Source organism: Apaloderma vittatum, unplaced genomic scaffold (genome assembly GCF_000703405.1).
Source record: "Apaloderma vittatum isolate BGI_N311 unplaced genomic scaffold, ASM70340v1 scaffold8801, whole genome shotgun sequence".
NCBI lineage: Eukaryota > Metazoa > Chordata > Aves > Trogoniformes > Trogonidae > Apaloderma > Apaloderma vittatum.
The window spans coordinates 1-16442 of NW_009699596.1; the positions used below are offsets into that span (position 1 = coordinate 1).

At 42.5% G+C, this 16442-nt stretch overlaps 1 protein-coding gene across 2 annotated transcripts in view; it reads left to right on the top strand.

The window, feature by feature from the left end:
- The first annotated feature begins 74 nt into the window (after positions 1 to 74).
- The window catches only part of LOC104280712 (neuron-specific protein family member 2), a 33187-nt gene continuing 16819 nt past the window's right edge, over positions 75 to 16442 (top strand). The window contains exons 1-2 of one of the 2 annotated variants that reach the window (XM_009878447.1): positions 75 to 243; positions 13391 to 13510. In XM_009878447.1, coding sequence (XP_009876749.1) covers positions 115 to 243; positions 13391 to 13510 — 249 coding nt within the window. In that variant the 5' untranslated portion in view covers positions 75 to 114. The remainder of the gene's footprint in view (positions 244 to 13390; positions 13511 to 16442) is intronic. The other variant, XM_009878448.1, reaches the window with a different exon arrangement.

A 16442-nucleotide genomic window follows, 5' to 3' on the forward strand; every position in this document is an offset into this window, starting at 1 on the left:
CGCTGTGTCCAGGGAGCGACAGGCTGGGTCAGAGCAAGCCGGGGTAAAGGCAGAAACCCCCCGTGTGACACTGAGCATCTCGCTGGTTTTAGGTCTGGAAAGCAAGGTCTGAGAATGGTGAAGCTGGGGAGTAATTTGAGCGACAAGAGCAGCAAGCAGCCACCCAACGAAGATGGTTTTCAAACAGTTCCTTTGATCACACCTTTGGAAGTAAATCACCTGCAATTCCCGGCTCCGGAAAAGGTAAAACAAATGTGAATGGCATCCCTGCATGATTCCACACTCATACATGTCCCTTGGGTTTTGCCACCTTGGTGACTTGCAGGTCTCTGATGGTAGGAACTGTGTTGTAGTGTTTGTTCAGTAAGTGAGAAGGGGTTATCTTTCTATTTATCTATTTTAACGTGGCAAATAAGCATTCAGCTGTCCCCCCCAACTCCTTCCCTCTTCAAAAAAGCTGCAAGTATTCCTTCATAAATACAAATGGCAATAGCTTAGCGTGTTTCTCTTGCAAGCAGCGGAAAAAATGAGGAGCAGTTTACAGTGTGTTGTTATCAGTAAGATTAATTGCCTGCATTGAGAGTAATGTGATAACTCTTCCGAAATAAGCAGCTATTTTAATTATCTCAGTTAAGGGTTTTTTTCTGCTCCATGGCTTTGCAAAGCTTATTTGGACATTGAGTATGCTGCTTTCTCTGAAGAGAGCGGCTGAGTACCTCCATGCGCGGGGCGGCGATGGGGCAACCCAGGGATTCATTTCCCCCCGGTGGCTCCAGCCAGGGGGCAGCTTTTTCCCCTGCCCACTCAACGCTCTCAGAACTGAATACAGCACAAAAATGTCTAGAAACATGCATTGGTGGTTGGCTGTAGTTCAGTGGTTGGGGTTTTTTAGATGGTTTATGTACTGGGAAATCTTTTGTCTGTATCAACGCAGTGATGATGCATATCAGTGTAACCTGGTGAGGACATGATGAGACCATAAAAATCTGCATGCCCCAACAGTCCTTAAAAATAACAAAGCCTGTCTGCAATGTAGTTCCCAGATATCACAGAGATGGAGCCAACTCACCCAAAAGTCAGACAGAATGATTAGATCTCACAGGATAATTGAATAATAGTAAAATTAACGCTTATGATTATTGAGCATATATCCTGTTTTTACTGTAGTACAAAATGAATTTTCTTTAAATACATTAGGAAAACATGACAATGGATGTGATAAAACTGTCTAGAAGGACAAACTGTGTTTATTTTGTGATAGAGCTGAGTCAACTGCATTGCCATCCTGGGAACCAGAGCTGTGCCAGACAAAGGAGCTGATTTAATTCTCCGTATGTCTCCTGGCAATCAGGAGCGACTTTGCTGCGTTCAGGAGAGTTACACTTCCATGAATTGTTGTGAACGAGAGGCTAAGCCAGCCCCTAGCTATGATTCTGTTCAATAGTAATAAACTAAATAATTCAGGCAAAGCAGTATGATTTATCATAAATGTCTGAAAAGCTCAGAGGAAACTACAGGTGTGTAAAATAAGCTCATTGATGCTAGTACAAATGGTTCATTGAGATTGCATGGCGTCACATGACACGAAATTTAAATGACTTTTCTATCAGTTGAGACATGGATAACCTAAGAAAAAACCTTTCAAGCTAATAAAGTGGCAATGAATGTTCTCACGACCACCACATTCCAATTGCCTGTTGGTGAACAAACACTGGAGTGTATTGGTCTGGTGTGATTCAGTACTGATTTTTCTGTTTAAACATGCCTACATCAATAATTCACGTGTTGTTAGGCTGCATTACCTTCATTAGCATACATTACTGTCAAAGCACCTACTGACATCCATATTTTTCTTTGCTGGAAGAGTGGTATGTATCTCCAGGAGTGCAAAGCGTGATTCAGAACTCATTAGAGTCAACGATACTGATTTCTGCGGGCTGTGGCTCAGCTCCTGTGTGCAGCAGGCCTGGAGGTAACGGCAACTGGAGATCGGTTCACAAGAAGGAGAGGTTATTTACGATAAAGGCAAAATAATTCACAGTCTGTTTCCTCTGCTCTTTGTAGAACGGATTCTGTTGGGCAGAGGGTCTGTTTAAAGACCTGCTAATAAGGAGTTGAGCCTCAGGTGAAATTCTGGGACAAAGGTTAAGTGATAGGGGGAAATTTCAGCTTTGTACTTAGGAAAGCAAAACTGCTACCGATTTCAGTCAGACGGTGAGCCTGAGGAAGAGTAGACATGGATTTCAAGTCTTTCAGGGTGTATTCTTGTTTGGACTTCCCTTGCAGTCAGGGGGTAGGGAGAAAAAAACACCTTAAAATAGATTTGACATTTTTCCTGTCTATTCCTAAAACCTTCCATCAGTTAGTAATAGCTTGGGAGAGAGAGAACATAAGCCATGGTTCTTTCTGTGCCTGGTGCATGGGATGATGCATGAATGACCAGAGCCAAACCATTTTTCGTATCGGGGACTGCGTGCAACAAGCTCAGAAGGGCTTTGCTCACTCCTTTTCTCAAATGCAAGCCTATTGCTCCTCACGTTTAACCACAGGGAGGCAATGGCCCCAGCCCTGCTGCCTGCTTGCTCAGCAGCTGCTGCTGAGCACTGGCATTTTCCTGTAAGAGAAATCTAGAAAAAAAAAAAAGAAGAAAAAAAGCCTTCTAAATGCTCCTATTTCTGGGCTTCTTTTCATCATTACAAGGTATTTTCATTTAAATAACTGTGAGCTCTCAACCTGGATCTAACCTTGGGTCCAGGGCAATCCAGGGTGCATCAAATCCAGAGGAAGGAGGTCTGACTGCAGCTGGGGGCTTCACTCTGGTGAAGGAGGAGTAGTACAGGTTTTGGTTAGTGATCCAAGAGCATACTAGGTCTGTGCTGTTACTCCCAGTGTGTAATAGTGCCTTTGGCTGGTGAATGTATATTGCATGGTGAAGGTTTGCAAGCTCCGTTAATTTGTAGGCTTTTTGCAGTTGAGTCTCAAGACAGCTGCGTGCAAGTTGAAGAAAAATAAACCTCTTGTTTGTCAATGTAGTTACCTTTGCAGATCATTAAAAGCACCTCACAAAACCTATGGAATGTACAGACTGAAAATTCTGTTTTAAGGGCTTTAAACACCTGATTTTTCTTCATTTGAAGGATATCTTTGTAACTGAATCACTTGAGAGTCGCTCGAAGTGACTGTCATCTCTTTAGGACTTTCACCATAGCTTTATCTATTTTGAAGTGTTTTCTGTGTATGGCTTCCCTTCCAGAGAAAGAATATCAAAATGAGGCTTTTGCTCATGTGATGTAATCCCTGAAGCCCATCTCTTTTCAGGTAGTTCCTGTAGTGATAGGGGGAAACACTTTCTTAAAGGTATGCTTAAACTTATTGGCTGTCCTTTTGGGGATGCTTTCTTAACAGGTTTGTTTTATAAAGCGCTGTGAGCTTGGCAGATCCCTCTGATCCACCTTGATGCTGCGGGAAAAAATACAGGCAGGAATTAAGGAGGTTTTGAAATTGGCAACCTTTTAAAAAAAATATTGGCCACTGGACAGATTATTTCTTTTTCCATCAACAAGGATATTTCCTCCCAAGGCTCGTGCTGTTCCGCCTGCAACATCAGCATTCTCCTTGTTCTGTCAGCAGTTGTGTGGCTGCAAGGGGAGAAATGTACCCAGGACAGTAATTTCTCCCCTAGGGTGCTAAGCCTGCTGTGTATTTATATTTATTGACTGTCTTTGAGAACTTCCCTTGCCCCTTGTTCTCTTGCTGGCGCGACATTTGCAGAAGGCAGAGACGGATGCTCTTAAATCCTCTTTGTGTGGCCTTTTTGCTGAAATCCGTCCATGTAACAAGGATAATAGCCATCACCAGTGACAAGCCCTTGACCTGGCTTTTTATGTCTCTGAATTTCAGTTCTTCTTATTCAGAAAAAAATAATTAAAAAAAAGGTATTTTTTCTTTTAGGATCAAAGGAGAAAAGGCTAGCCGTTCACTTATTTTCCTAGGCAAAGACAAAGTGCTTCAGCTGTAACTGTTACGTGTCTCTGCAATGATCATGCTAAAAGCTATGCAGCTTGTCAGGGACCACACTGTTTTGCTGAAATTTTAAATGAGACCAACAACTGGGGACCCCTTGGTCTCATAAGCTCAATGGGGTATAATCCAGCAGGAAATGCCTGGGTTCCGGCAGTGAAAATCCTAATTTTACATAACACAAAAGTGCATGAAAGCTATTGTCGAGGATGAAAAAAATATCCGGCATCATTTTTGTGGTGAAGGCTGCAGAAGGCTTATCATGTGGTCCATTGTTCTTTATTTTGAATGCATCTGGAGGCTTGAGAAATAATTTATCTGGTGACAAATTCCTGCCATCCAACCCAAGAAAGAAAAAACATGGATGTAACTGCTCTCTCCAAATGCTTTTCCTATCCCATGCTCCTGCCTCTTGCCCTCCCGGGCTGCACCCCTCCCCAAGTGGGCAAGGCCACGCGTTTACAGGGAGCAATCAAGAATTCCTGAAAATCAGGAGGGTTACTTGTGTTCACAGCCTGTCTCCATTGGTTTAACAGAAAATAATGTTTTGTCCTGGCCAGCTGAGCAGGCATAATTACTAGTACACTGGCTGAGTGCTTTTGTACCTAGGGGACTCCTTGCAGCTCAGCAGTGCACATCGGCTCTAGCCAGCGTGAAGGCACCGTCAGGGCAGGATGGAGCTTGTTTTGGGGTGCTGCTACATGTGGTGGGGCCAGAGGCAGCTCAGGCTTCCCTGCTACTATCTGGAGGGGGGGTGTCCCAACACAGCTGGGGGCAGGTGTCTGTGCTCCTGCTTGTGCTGGTGGGATGGAGCAAATGGCAAAAGGAGGGATGGGGCAGGGCTGGTGGTTGTGGCAGCTGGAGGAAGGAAAAGTAAAAGGGAGGAAGAGAATGCAAAGGGAAAGAATAAAAGAAAGGAAGGGAATAATCCCTACAAATACCAAACTTCAACCCTCCCTCCAACACAGCTGGGGGCAGGTGTCTGTGCTCCTGCTTGTGCTGGTGGGATGGAGCAACTGGCAAAAGGAGGGATGGGGCAGGGCTGGTGGTTGTGGCAGCTGGAGGAAGGAAAAGTAAAAGGGAGGAAGAGAATGCAAAGGGAAAGAATAAAAGAAAGGAAGGGAATAATCCCTACAAATACCAAACTTCAACCCTCCCTCTCCTCTGACATTTGTCCCCCTCCTTCAGTGTGCAAATCCATTTGTCCTCTAAATGTATATTTGAATGTAAATACCGCCTCTGCTCCTAAGGCTGTAATAAATATTTGCAGCAAGGCACACTCTGGCAGTGCAGGGTTTCTGCGGTAACCTTTTTGATTTGGTGTGCATGTTTTGGACGGCCTTACTTGAGGTTCTTGGCAGTTCATCCTCCTCTTCTTTGGGTACGGCTGCTGTTGGGCTAGCCTTGCCCCAGCACACAGAACACTTCTGCTCGTGGGCAATCCACTCGTGGCAGGACAGCGCTGCCATCCAAGCACATGCTCGCAGCCTTTACAGGCACCCGGGGTGGAATTCATCTGCCTCCCTTGCGTGCAGATAATGTGTTGCTACTGCAGATCTTCACTGTAGAAAATCTCAGGATTTGTGTAGCCTGTGCAGAAATTTGTCTCCTTAACTGCACTGCCATCAGTGGCTGAATTAGGTGGTGTAAAGCTAGCTTGTGCCTGTGAGCATCACTGCATCCCTTAAACCCAGTTAGGTCGGCACTGCAATTCCTAGAGCTGCGTCCTGGACAAACAGACGCAGGAGGAGCGTGGCAGTGTATGGATGTTTGGCTAAGCCTGTTGCAACCCTTTCTTTTTTTCTGACATGAAAGCCCATTGCTGCAGGTGGAGGTGCAAGACCATGAAGTGAACCCCACATACCAATTACTTACTACTCTGGAAAGTAAGACTGGGCAGGATTCTTGACTAGTGTAAATCAGTGTGGTTTAGATTAAATCAGTGGAGCTCTGCTAATGTACTCTTGCCAATTTACCATCACTACAGCTGAGTGATTGATTCTTTTATCTGCTTTGCTATACCCTCTCTTGGCTGAACCTACTGAAATCAATTTTTGTCACCCCTTTGCAGCCTCCTGTGGGTTCCTGGTGGTTCTGGACACCTAGGGATTTGCAGGGAGACTTAGATGAATAATTTCCAAGCTCCCTTTGTGCTTGCGAGCTGTGCCTTTCCCTTCTCAGCTGCTTTCAGCTCCCATTGCAGCCTTTGCATTCTGCTTTCATTGGTGATGCCAGGGCTGATTACATTTGCTGTCTCTGTCCTTTTCCAATGTTCCTTATGCCTGGAATATCCTCCTGGCACTGATTCAAGAGACCACTTTTTTTGCTACCACCCTCTGTGAAACTCATTTCCAGCACAACACCCATAAGATGAGATGATACAGGGGAAAAAAGCAGCAGAGTGTTTCTGCTCACTGTGGCTCTCTCCATTGACTATGGATTTGATCCTAGGGCATCCTTTTCTCAAATTTTCTTTTTTTTTTTTCTTTTCTTTTTGCTTCTTGATATTGCAGGCATTTTATGCATTCAAATAGCGACTAGGATGCCATGGGGACTGCCATTACATACATCCCTTATGCTAATTTTAATACTAATCTCTGGGAAGTCTGCCTGCTGAGATGTGTTCATCCTGTAGATTTGGAAGCATAGCTGCCCCTCCCATAGGATGGGACATAGCCATAACTATTTGGGAACAGTTTTAAAGACCTAATTGTCTAAAAAACTGGGAATCTGCAGCATGGTGATTGCCAGTTAGTCTGAGATTACTGGTCCACCCAGTCTAATATGTTCTGTTTCTAGCAGTAGCCAGTTCAAGGGTCAGAAGGAGGTGCAGGATATGCTGAAGTAGACTTGGAGCTGCTCATGTCTATCAATGTTTCATCCTAAGCCGGCAAAGAAAGATTGTTTTAAGCACTGAAACATGTTTTTTCCATCTATTTTCCTATACTCTTTTGCTGCTTAGTATTTTAACTTGAGATACCGTTGGTAATGTGCACATCGCATTGCTCTTTGAAGCTGACTGTGTGTGAGGATTAGAGCTTGTAGGTCACTGGAGAATTTTGCGTGTGAACAGGTGGTGAATTTTAGCCTTCCCTTGGCTCGTAGCACATAAGCATAGATATTGACTCAGGCACAGCAGATTTAGTGCCAAGGCTGGGCATCACCATTTCGCTATCCTCAGTAAGCTGGACAGCATGCTACGGCTGGGACTCGCTCTAAGGTCTTTCTCAGCTATTGATGCTCAGTTGGCTAACAAAGGCAAAGGAAACCACAATGTCAGTGCCAGTGGTAAGTTTATATCTTCTGTTCTGTCTCTGCAAGGAATGAAGAAAGGCATGGAGAGGCATGAAACTGAGAGTCTGATTTTCATTTAAAAGTGTGCATGAATAATCCACATGGAAACTGATGGGGGTGTTACAACCATTTTGTAGGACTACAAAGTCCAGCTTTGAACTTGGAAGAAACCTTTCTCCTTGGTAGGAGAAACACATTTTGTTTATCTCTTCTGTCAATCTGACAGCCACTCAGAGTGAGAGACTCTTCATTATTAATAATCCCGGGAAGTAGTATTTTAAATTTTTATGGTTTGCACTTTCCAGCACCTGAACTACAATATATTACATGCACTATGGCAGTGAAGAGGGAATTGCAGCAAGGCTGCATGTCCTTTTCCAAATCAATAATTTAAAGTTTTCACAATGCCAGTTATGTTAAATATTATTAGTCATTTCTTCAGGGAAAATCATAGAGCTCAAACGCAAATATAAAGCAGCAATAAATGATGTTACATTTAGCCAGTCCGAGACAAGACTCAGAATTCGTATGAGTTCATTTTCTGAAACACATACTTCATCCCTTTGCAGGAAAATCCTTTTTAAGGTTCTGTGCTTAATGTGATATTTTCCCATTTGTCACATTTCACTTCTACTCAGCTCCTCAAAGCGAATGCTTTTAATATAGTCGACTTGGTTAGGAGCTTGCTTTCTTTTTTCTTTCCAGATCCAAAATCTCTAGATTTCCCAGCACTCTCCTACTGTTTACTTTCTCAAGGTTGTTGATGATGGATTTCCTGCTGGCACACGCAGACTCTCATCTGTTGTTTCTCACCTCAGCACACCTATAATTTTCCAAAGCAGCATTACAGAGACGGTGCCTGGTCCTGCATTCATTAAAACCGAGGAAAGGTTTTCTATTGATTCCAGTGGTGTCACTAGCATTAGGTCTAGAATAATAAGCGCATTTAGGTTTAGGACTCGATAAATCTGCTAGCAAACAGCATCATTAGAAAAATCTTGTGTGTGAGGAGCAGCAGGATAGATGCGGCTTGTTGTCCTGTTGGGTTTGGGGGTTTTGTAACCTTTACAGGCCATCTTCTACAGAGCACTACTAAGCTCTTGAAGAAAAGTGCTTGAGGGATTGGAATGAAGAATCAGAAGAAAGTAAAAACCTTTCAAGAGATGGAGAGTGTTATTACATCTGCTAACCTGACTGAGGACAACAATTCTGTGGAGAGCTGCCATTTTCCATAGAACGTCAGACTTCCTACCCACCCCAGCCATGTCTGGCTAGCCCCTCGTCACAAGAATGTTTTATGTATATGGAGAAAGTGCTAGAGCTGCTGTTATCACTCAGTTAATGAAAACCTGAGAAAACACGGTGCGTGATACGTAACAGTGAGCCATGGTCTGTCTTCCTGACTCAACCACCAATTGCTGGGATGACTCAGCACATTATCAAGCTGATTTTTTTTCTTTTTTTTTCCCTATTCCTCCATCAATAATATGGAGATACTGGGATCATGCTGGTGTGTAAAGCGTGTTGAGCAGTTGTGCTGAAGAATGCCAGGGGAACCCTAGGCACCAGCATTATAACTGGCTGTGGGAAGGTGATTGAAGCCACCTTAAGCTCTGATCTAACCTAAGCACTTAAATGCACACGTAACTTTAAATATCTGACTAGTCCTGCTGATGTTAATAGGACTACTTGTATGCTTAAGTGCTTTGCTGAATTGGAAGTTAATGAGTTCAAATGCTAGATAAACTTGGTTATAGAGGAAGCGCCAAGGACTGCACTGTGGATTCCTGTAATTAGATGTGTCTTTTTGCTGGTCCATGGAAGCCCTTTTCTCTCTTCTTCTATTCTTACAACCAGTCTTATTTTGGATGTAAAATGAAGAAAGGCCCAGGTAATTTATTTGTACCCCTTTTAGTGCATCTGCTATAACCAGCACAGTCCCTCTGCAATTTAAAGGTGGAGGATCTCTGAGAAATGGTATGAAAGCTTCAAGAACAGGTCACAGCAGCAAAATAATGTGCAAGAAGATCCCCTGAGCTGATATTCATCTATGCCCCATCCACAGTAGAAACTTTAAAGGACTACAGGTGGACTGGGCTAAGCTGACAGGGCAGCTGCTCTCTTTGGTGGATGATCACAACACACAAAGTGGGGCGCAGGCATAAGCTGGTGGTGGGTGAGGGTCTAGATAACTAAACACACAGGCTGACAGGTGTCAAAAAAGTTCAAAGGGTATCTATGAAGGCTCAGACAATCCAAAAAACTGATAGCACTGTTCTTGCTTTTTAATATTCATTTGCAGGTGTGCAGGTTGCTTTGTGAGATCAATAAAGCCAGCGATAACAGTAATTGTCTGCCTCAGTAAGCTCACAGTTAGGGATGCCAACCTAAAACAGCCAGTCCCTTCTCACTGAGGAGTAAGAGTTAAGACAAGCCTTACAGAACATGCAGGAGGAGGTGAGAATGAGGGAGACAAGGGCAGAGAACAGGCAGAATGGCGCTTCTGCAGTGGAGATGGAGAGGGAACTTGTCTTTTCTGGGAATATTCAAGAGACTACTTGTCAATTTAAGCGCTGGTTTGATTGTGTGCATTTATTGTCTCTGCTCAGGAGGCCAGAGCACAGCCAAGCATCGCTGCCAGCTCTGGAAGTTACCTCTTTACAGCAGCTCATTTCCACCGTAACAGCATTGCGGAGAAGGGAATGAGGAGATTCTTTTGCTTCAGTGTGCTTTGGATGGCGACCTTCACAGGACCCCAATTTTATGCTCCCTTTTGCTGGTTTCAATCAAAAATAACTCTACTGAAGTCAGCAAAGCTGCAGAACAGACAAGAAGAGGGAATGGGGATCATTCTGTTTGCTGTGGTTTGTAATAAACACTGGATACGTGTCGTGGTGGGAGATGAATGTACCTTGTTTGCATTGAAACAGTTGGATCCTGGGCTGTGATGGAACTGCTCCGGGGCAGCCAGTGATAAATGAACGCTGATCATTGCACTGACTGTGGAGTCAGTGGGGTTTTTATTACTGTACATCCGACAGCGATTTGGTTAGAATTTCTGGAAGACTTCACTGCCAGAACTTTTTTCTCAGTGACAAAATGGAAGCTACAGTGAAAAAGGAGTGATGGTGGGGAATGAGGGGAAGGCCAATCTTTCCCGCCTGACCCAAATAAGAAACCTGTAAAATGGAAACAGAACAAACAACTCAAATAGCAAAACCCCAATAATGTTAAAAATACAGAAAAAAAATCTCTATAAGATTAATTATTCCTTTTCTAAATTTGCACTTCATTAAATATTTAATGACACATGCACAGGAGGTTGTCAGAGTAGCAAATTCTCCGCTAAAAACTGTGCCTGTGGGGTGTGTGTATGCTGTGTGTTACTGTCAGACAGTGTTCACTCCTGTTTCTGGGCACTGCTCAGGCAGCCCTGGCTGGGCCGGTCTCACTAGTGCAGGAGGTTCGAGGAGTGTGATGAACGCAGCTCAGTTTCCGGCAGCCTTTGTGTGGGCATCCTGATGGCAGCTCGTTGGATGGAGAGGGGCTGAAGGTTGCTTTAAAAATGGGATCCAGAGTCAGGCTTATTTATTTAGACTGAAGGAGACTGAACAAGAGGTAGCTCTTTTCTTCTAAATGTGCACCCCATGCCCTCAGCAAAATTGCATTTTTATCATTGCTGCCGCGATATTGAATGCTACCCCCACGCTACAGGTTTCCAGTTTTCTGTTTGTCCTTTTGTCATTTTATTTCTGTGCTCTTCTTTAGAGGCTGACTGCTTCGTCTTTCTTCCGCTGGGTAATTCCACCAGGTGTCTGACAAAGATACTTCTGGAGAGCAGATATTTGGCTTTTGCAATGCCAAAAAGGCATTTAGCAAAGGCACTTCTTACCTCCCCTACTAAAGCTTTTTGATACCTCTGAAAAACATGGACCAGCGGGATGACTATGGCTCTGCGCACACGCGTTGCACTGCTGGCACAGTCAGCAAATTGTGTTTCAAATAGTTTCTGATCTGGCTGGGGACTGAGCTTACTTATTTATTTACAGACGTGATAGACATTGCTACTGGACTTGAATCTGATGCCTTGTGAAGGGCTGTGTGGGTTTATTTTTCTCATGCTGTATCCCTGTAGACAGCGTAATTCAGACTTTCCTGCTTATATTGGTATTGGCTGAATATAACAACAGTTAAAAAAATACCCCTAAGAAAACTGGCATTAATGACAAAAAACAGAAGAAAATTAAATTGTATCTAGAAACAAGTTTTGTTCCCTCATGTTCTGGCTTAATGTTCTTTCATTAAGACTAAATATTGGAGCTTGTGGAAAAGCCCTCATGGATATTTTAAATTTTTGTCTGCAGCTAAGATTTATATCAAGCAGGAAGCATGAATTTGGGAGAATTGGATATTGTGACTGGTAGGTTTGAAAACAGAATGAGTGCAATTTCTGAACACTGGTTGGCAGGTGTTGATGGCTGACACTCTGTAATTTACTGTGCTGGGTTTACAAAAGGCAAGTGAAAAGACTGGATGGCGAGGGGCCAGCTGCATGGAGTCCGGCATGCACTTCCCTTCTTTTGAGTGAGAAAATGAGGTTATTGCTTGTTTGTAACTCAGAGCTAACCTGGGCCAGTTTGTTTTGGCTGGAAAGGGAACTTTGCTTTCTGTGGTCCACAGTATGCTACTGGACTGCATGTCAGAGCTTACTGGGGTTTGCTTCAGTCGTAGGTTCAGAGTAGAATTTGAGTTCATCCCAAACCCACCAAATCAAGCGTGTCCCCATGTGTCATTTACCATCATCTGTGTTGTGTCATCAGAAATCCTAAGTTCCAAAATGCTAACATATTTGAGTGGCTTTTTGTCCTCTCTTCTTACCGAGTCTTAATATTGCAAATGCTGCTGTAATAAATATTATTGAGAGGGATTTGCTGAAGGATGTAAATATTCATCAGTCTTTAATGATTTACATTTGAATCGAGAAAATTGGCTTATGACTCCTCGCTGATTTTCTTTCACTCTGATTTTCACAAGGCATGAAGTGCAGGAGGATTAAATACCTGGGGTTTTCTCTGGTCCAAACCAGACTTCGCTATCTTCATTTGGAAATAAGTTCTTCATTAGCTGGTAACTCAACCTTGTGCATCACTTAATCTTTTTCAATCCTCCAAGACTTTTTGTTTCTAACAAAGGGCTTTAGGATCACTCTTGCCACTCTCATGTGAACCAGTCACCACTCCTGGAGTATTTAATTTTCACCTAGGCAAGGCTGACAACTGTGCAGGCCTGTGATTCAGAGTGGGAGGCCCAAAAGTGGATGTGTTGGCCCTGGGATCAAGAGCATTGATGTTCTTCCTGTCATTTTGCATTTAACCTATCCAAACCTTGCAACCACACCAAACCGTTGTAAGCTTTGTGGACCTTGTCCCTGGGCTGGGAATCCTACGTGGAAGTGTGGTGGTGCATTTTACCTGAAATATTTAGGACCATTCTAGATTACAAATAAATTTAATGCAGACTGACGATGCGATTTTGGTAATTTGACTCTACCCTTTTAAAACCACTTACGGCTTCTCCATTGGCATATGACACCTCATTTTTGTAAGATTAGTAGGACCTGGATCAGCTGGCAAATGACACTGAGATATTCTGGTGAAAGGTGATAGTATGAGAGTAATATAGATAATCTGGTGCCTGCGCAAATGAAACACCAAATGGCCTGAATTTAAATTGGCTTTGGTGGGACTTGTTAGGATGTGGCTTTTAATCAATGAGACTGTTCTTTAGCATGGGCTGTTACTCTGTGCGCTCTGCCTATTGAATACGATATAAAAATTATATGGCTACTCCTAAACAAAAGTGTGTGTCATACATTAAGCTCACTGTCCTAGGTCTGTGTATCTGCCTGACTATTTATCTGTCTCTTTTAGTTCCTGAGGGTACGATGAGTTTGCGTTCATTTATGGTTCTAGGATACTTGTGTAGGTCCAGGGGATGGTTTATACAGAAAAGCCTAAATAACAACAAAAAATGACATGCCGTGTGCACAAACCTTAAAAGTGTCGGTATTTTCCAGGTAATTGTGAAAACAAGAACAGAGTATCAGCCTGACCAGAAGAACAAAGGAAAACTCAGAGTCCCCAAAATTGCTGAATTCACAGTCAGTTTCACTGATGGTGTAACAGAAAGACTAAAGGTAAGAAGTGGTTATTCTGCTGCCTTCTGATGCAAATGCCATTCATTTAAAAATAACGGAATCAAAGTGACAGTAAAAACATAACAAATTTTAACAGTCCACTCAGCACTACGGTCAAAGAGACGTTTATCTGCATGAGTATAAAGCTTTTTTTTTTCTTTAGAAAAGGTGTGAAAGAACTTTCATAACTAGATCTGAATTAGAAAATGTTTTCCTTTGCCCAGAAAAAGTTACGAAAATATTTTCCAGCCCAAATTAAAAGGAGCTTGAATCTTTTTTCTTCTCAAATATTTCTGTATAAAACCAATAAAAAAACTACAGTGAAGATCGATTGTAACAGTTTGTTTCACCTTATAAAAATTGTTTTCTCTTGTAGTGAAACAACTTTTTTCATATTTAAAATACTTTATTATTACATAATTATAGCTTAAAAGCCCTTTCAAACTGGATATGAAAAAGAGATATTAGGCAAGTGTCCAAGCATATCCTGTACTGTAAGCAGTTTTGGTTCACAGGAATTGGAACTTTCTGATGAAAGATATTTCCCTGAGAAATTTTCAACAGGCTCAACTCAAACATGGAAAGAAACTCATGAATTATTGAGTGCACTCGGTTGCTGTTGACTGCAGCATATTAGCATGGCTCCATTCCTCCTAAAATTAGACTCGAAGTGTGTAGCTGCTAGCATTCTCCCTTTTTGTTGAGAAGATACGGTGCTTTTCCTAAACCGCAGAGCATGGGAGTGATAAAAATGTGAGATCTCGTTTCACATTTCCAGAGTCAGAGGAAATATCAATGATTTGCATAGAAAACAGAGAGTAAGCAGTGCCTGCTCCTTGAAAAGCTTATAAAATTCTGTGAAAGGGTATCATCCCTGACAATTAACAGGAATGGACTCAAGGAACTGAATAGTCTTTCATTTGTTCCAATTGTTCTTAGTTTTGCAGAAATATAAAAGAGTATTACTATTTTCTAGTAATTTAGAAGAAAACTGTCACTTTTAAAATTGGAATATGATCCAGGAAAAATCATTACTATTCGTCCTTGATGAACTTCAAGATAAGGCTTGTTCAACTTATTGAAAGGAGAAATGTTGAGCTACTCTTCACTGAAGCACTACAGAATGGCCCTGTGTCTGTTTTTTCTAGAAATTCACTAGCATATATTTCACAAGGACAATTCCGTTGCTTTCATCCTGGATATTTAAAGCCATATTTATTCCTAAAAGATCTGTTAATAAATGTTTATAGCTTCTTGGTTGTTTTTTTTTTTTTTCAGTAGACATCACATGTTTTGATCTAAATTACCTACCAGGGACAATTTTGACTGAATTCTTCACTGATCTGATTGTGTGTGTAGTACCTATTTACCACCAGTTGTGACTCTCCATTAGTACCACTAGTAAAGCAAATAGCGAATCATCCACAGTTAAATCCCCAGTCCTGGAAACCACATCTGACATTTTCCAGTGTGAACAACGTACAGATTGGAACCAGACACAATGTGCCTCAGAAACAACAGTAAATGTAGAGTCTCCTGGAAGTGTTGGCTTGTGACCCACAACAAATGGCAGCGTTGCTGTTGTAAGTAACGGTGCTTCAGTGGGTATTTAAAACAATTCTGCGGCCCCGAGCAGCGTTAAGGTCAGTGTAAAACCAGGTTTTTATCCCACCAAAACATCTGGCCTTGCTATTTAAAAAAGCAATCAAGAACATCTCATCCTTACACACTGTGTGTGCTGGAGGCCCATAACTCATCCGCTGCTATGGCTAAATCTTACTCCTTCTGTTCCTTCTATAGAATATCGTATTTTCCCCATTCTTCAAAATGCCCAACTTGCTGTTGCTTTCAAACCTGTCCTTTTGATGCATTTTCCCCTCTCCCCATTCTGGGAGTGGCTCTCCGGTCACGCTCTCCTGTGGGCAGCGGCTGGTGGCTGCAGCTGTGGGCACGGGGCTGGCGGGGATTTAAGCTGCCTCCCCCTGTGCTGTGCGGGGGGGGCGGCTCTTGGAGCTCTGCCTCTTCCCATGCAGCCTGGCAGCCTGACAGTTTCATTTTTAAGCTATTTCCTTTCCCGAAAGTCCATACGATTTCCATTCTCTGCTCTTCAGTGTCAACTTATTAATCACTCAGCCTCCCGTCTAATACTGGATAAGACTATAAGCCTCTCCCTGACTGCTTTTCATAAGGCTTCCATGTATCATATTAAGTTTGTAGTATTATTTCCTGACAAAAATGAGCTGCGATAATAGGTGATATTTCATTACCTTTTGTACTTTTTCTTTTATTGCATTGCTTTTTTATGCCTGTGCCTATTTTTAGTGAAGTTATTAAAAATATTGCCCTCTGGTAATAAGCAGGCCTATTATCTGGTACTGATGAAATCATTTTACATTTGTTTTTTGTAAGAGGAAATCATAGTAAATACTTAACTTTTATTATCTCAGTTTGTCTACACTTTGAAAAGCTTAAAAAAAGACAATACAAATGAGTTCATCATATTTTCTTTTGCTGTCTGATTGCTTTGTATAGCCTTCCAGTATGTGGTGCCGCTGGAAATATCACCCGTAACTTCTTGCTAACACACTGATTAAAATTAAAGTATTCATCTACACCTGAGCCAAGCCGTTGATAGTAATACACTGACAGGAGCAAGTAGATCATCCCATTGATTTCTGCAAGAGAAGTAATGGAGGGAAGGGCAAGTAGTTGATCCAAGCGTGGATGGTCCACTGGTTTAGTGCAGCCCAAATACATGACGAGCTGTATGGGAAATGCATGTACAACTAGCGCAAGTCCAGAGCAATGTTTGACTTCAAAGGTTTCCATAGGGAGACATTTTGCTACTACGGCTCTACTAATCTGTGTATGAGGAGCAATTCCTCTCAGCACATGGTACCTATACGTTAGGGAAAGCGACAGGACCCAGAGG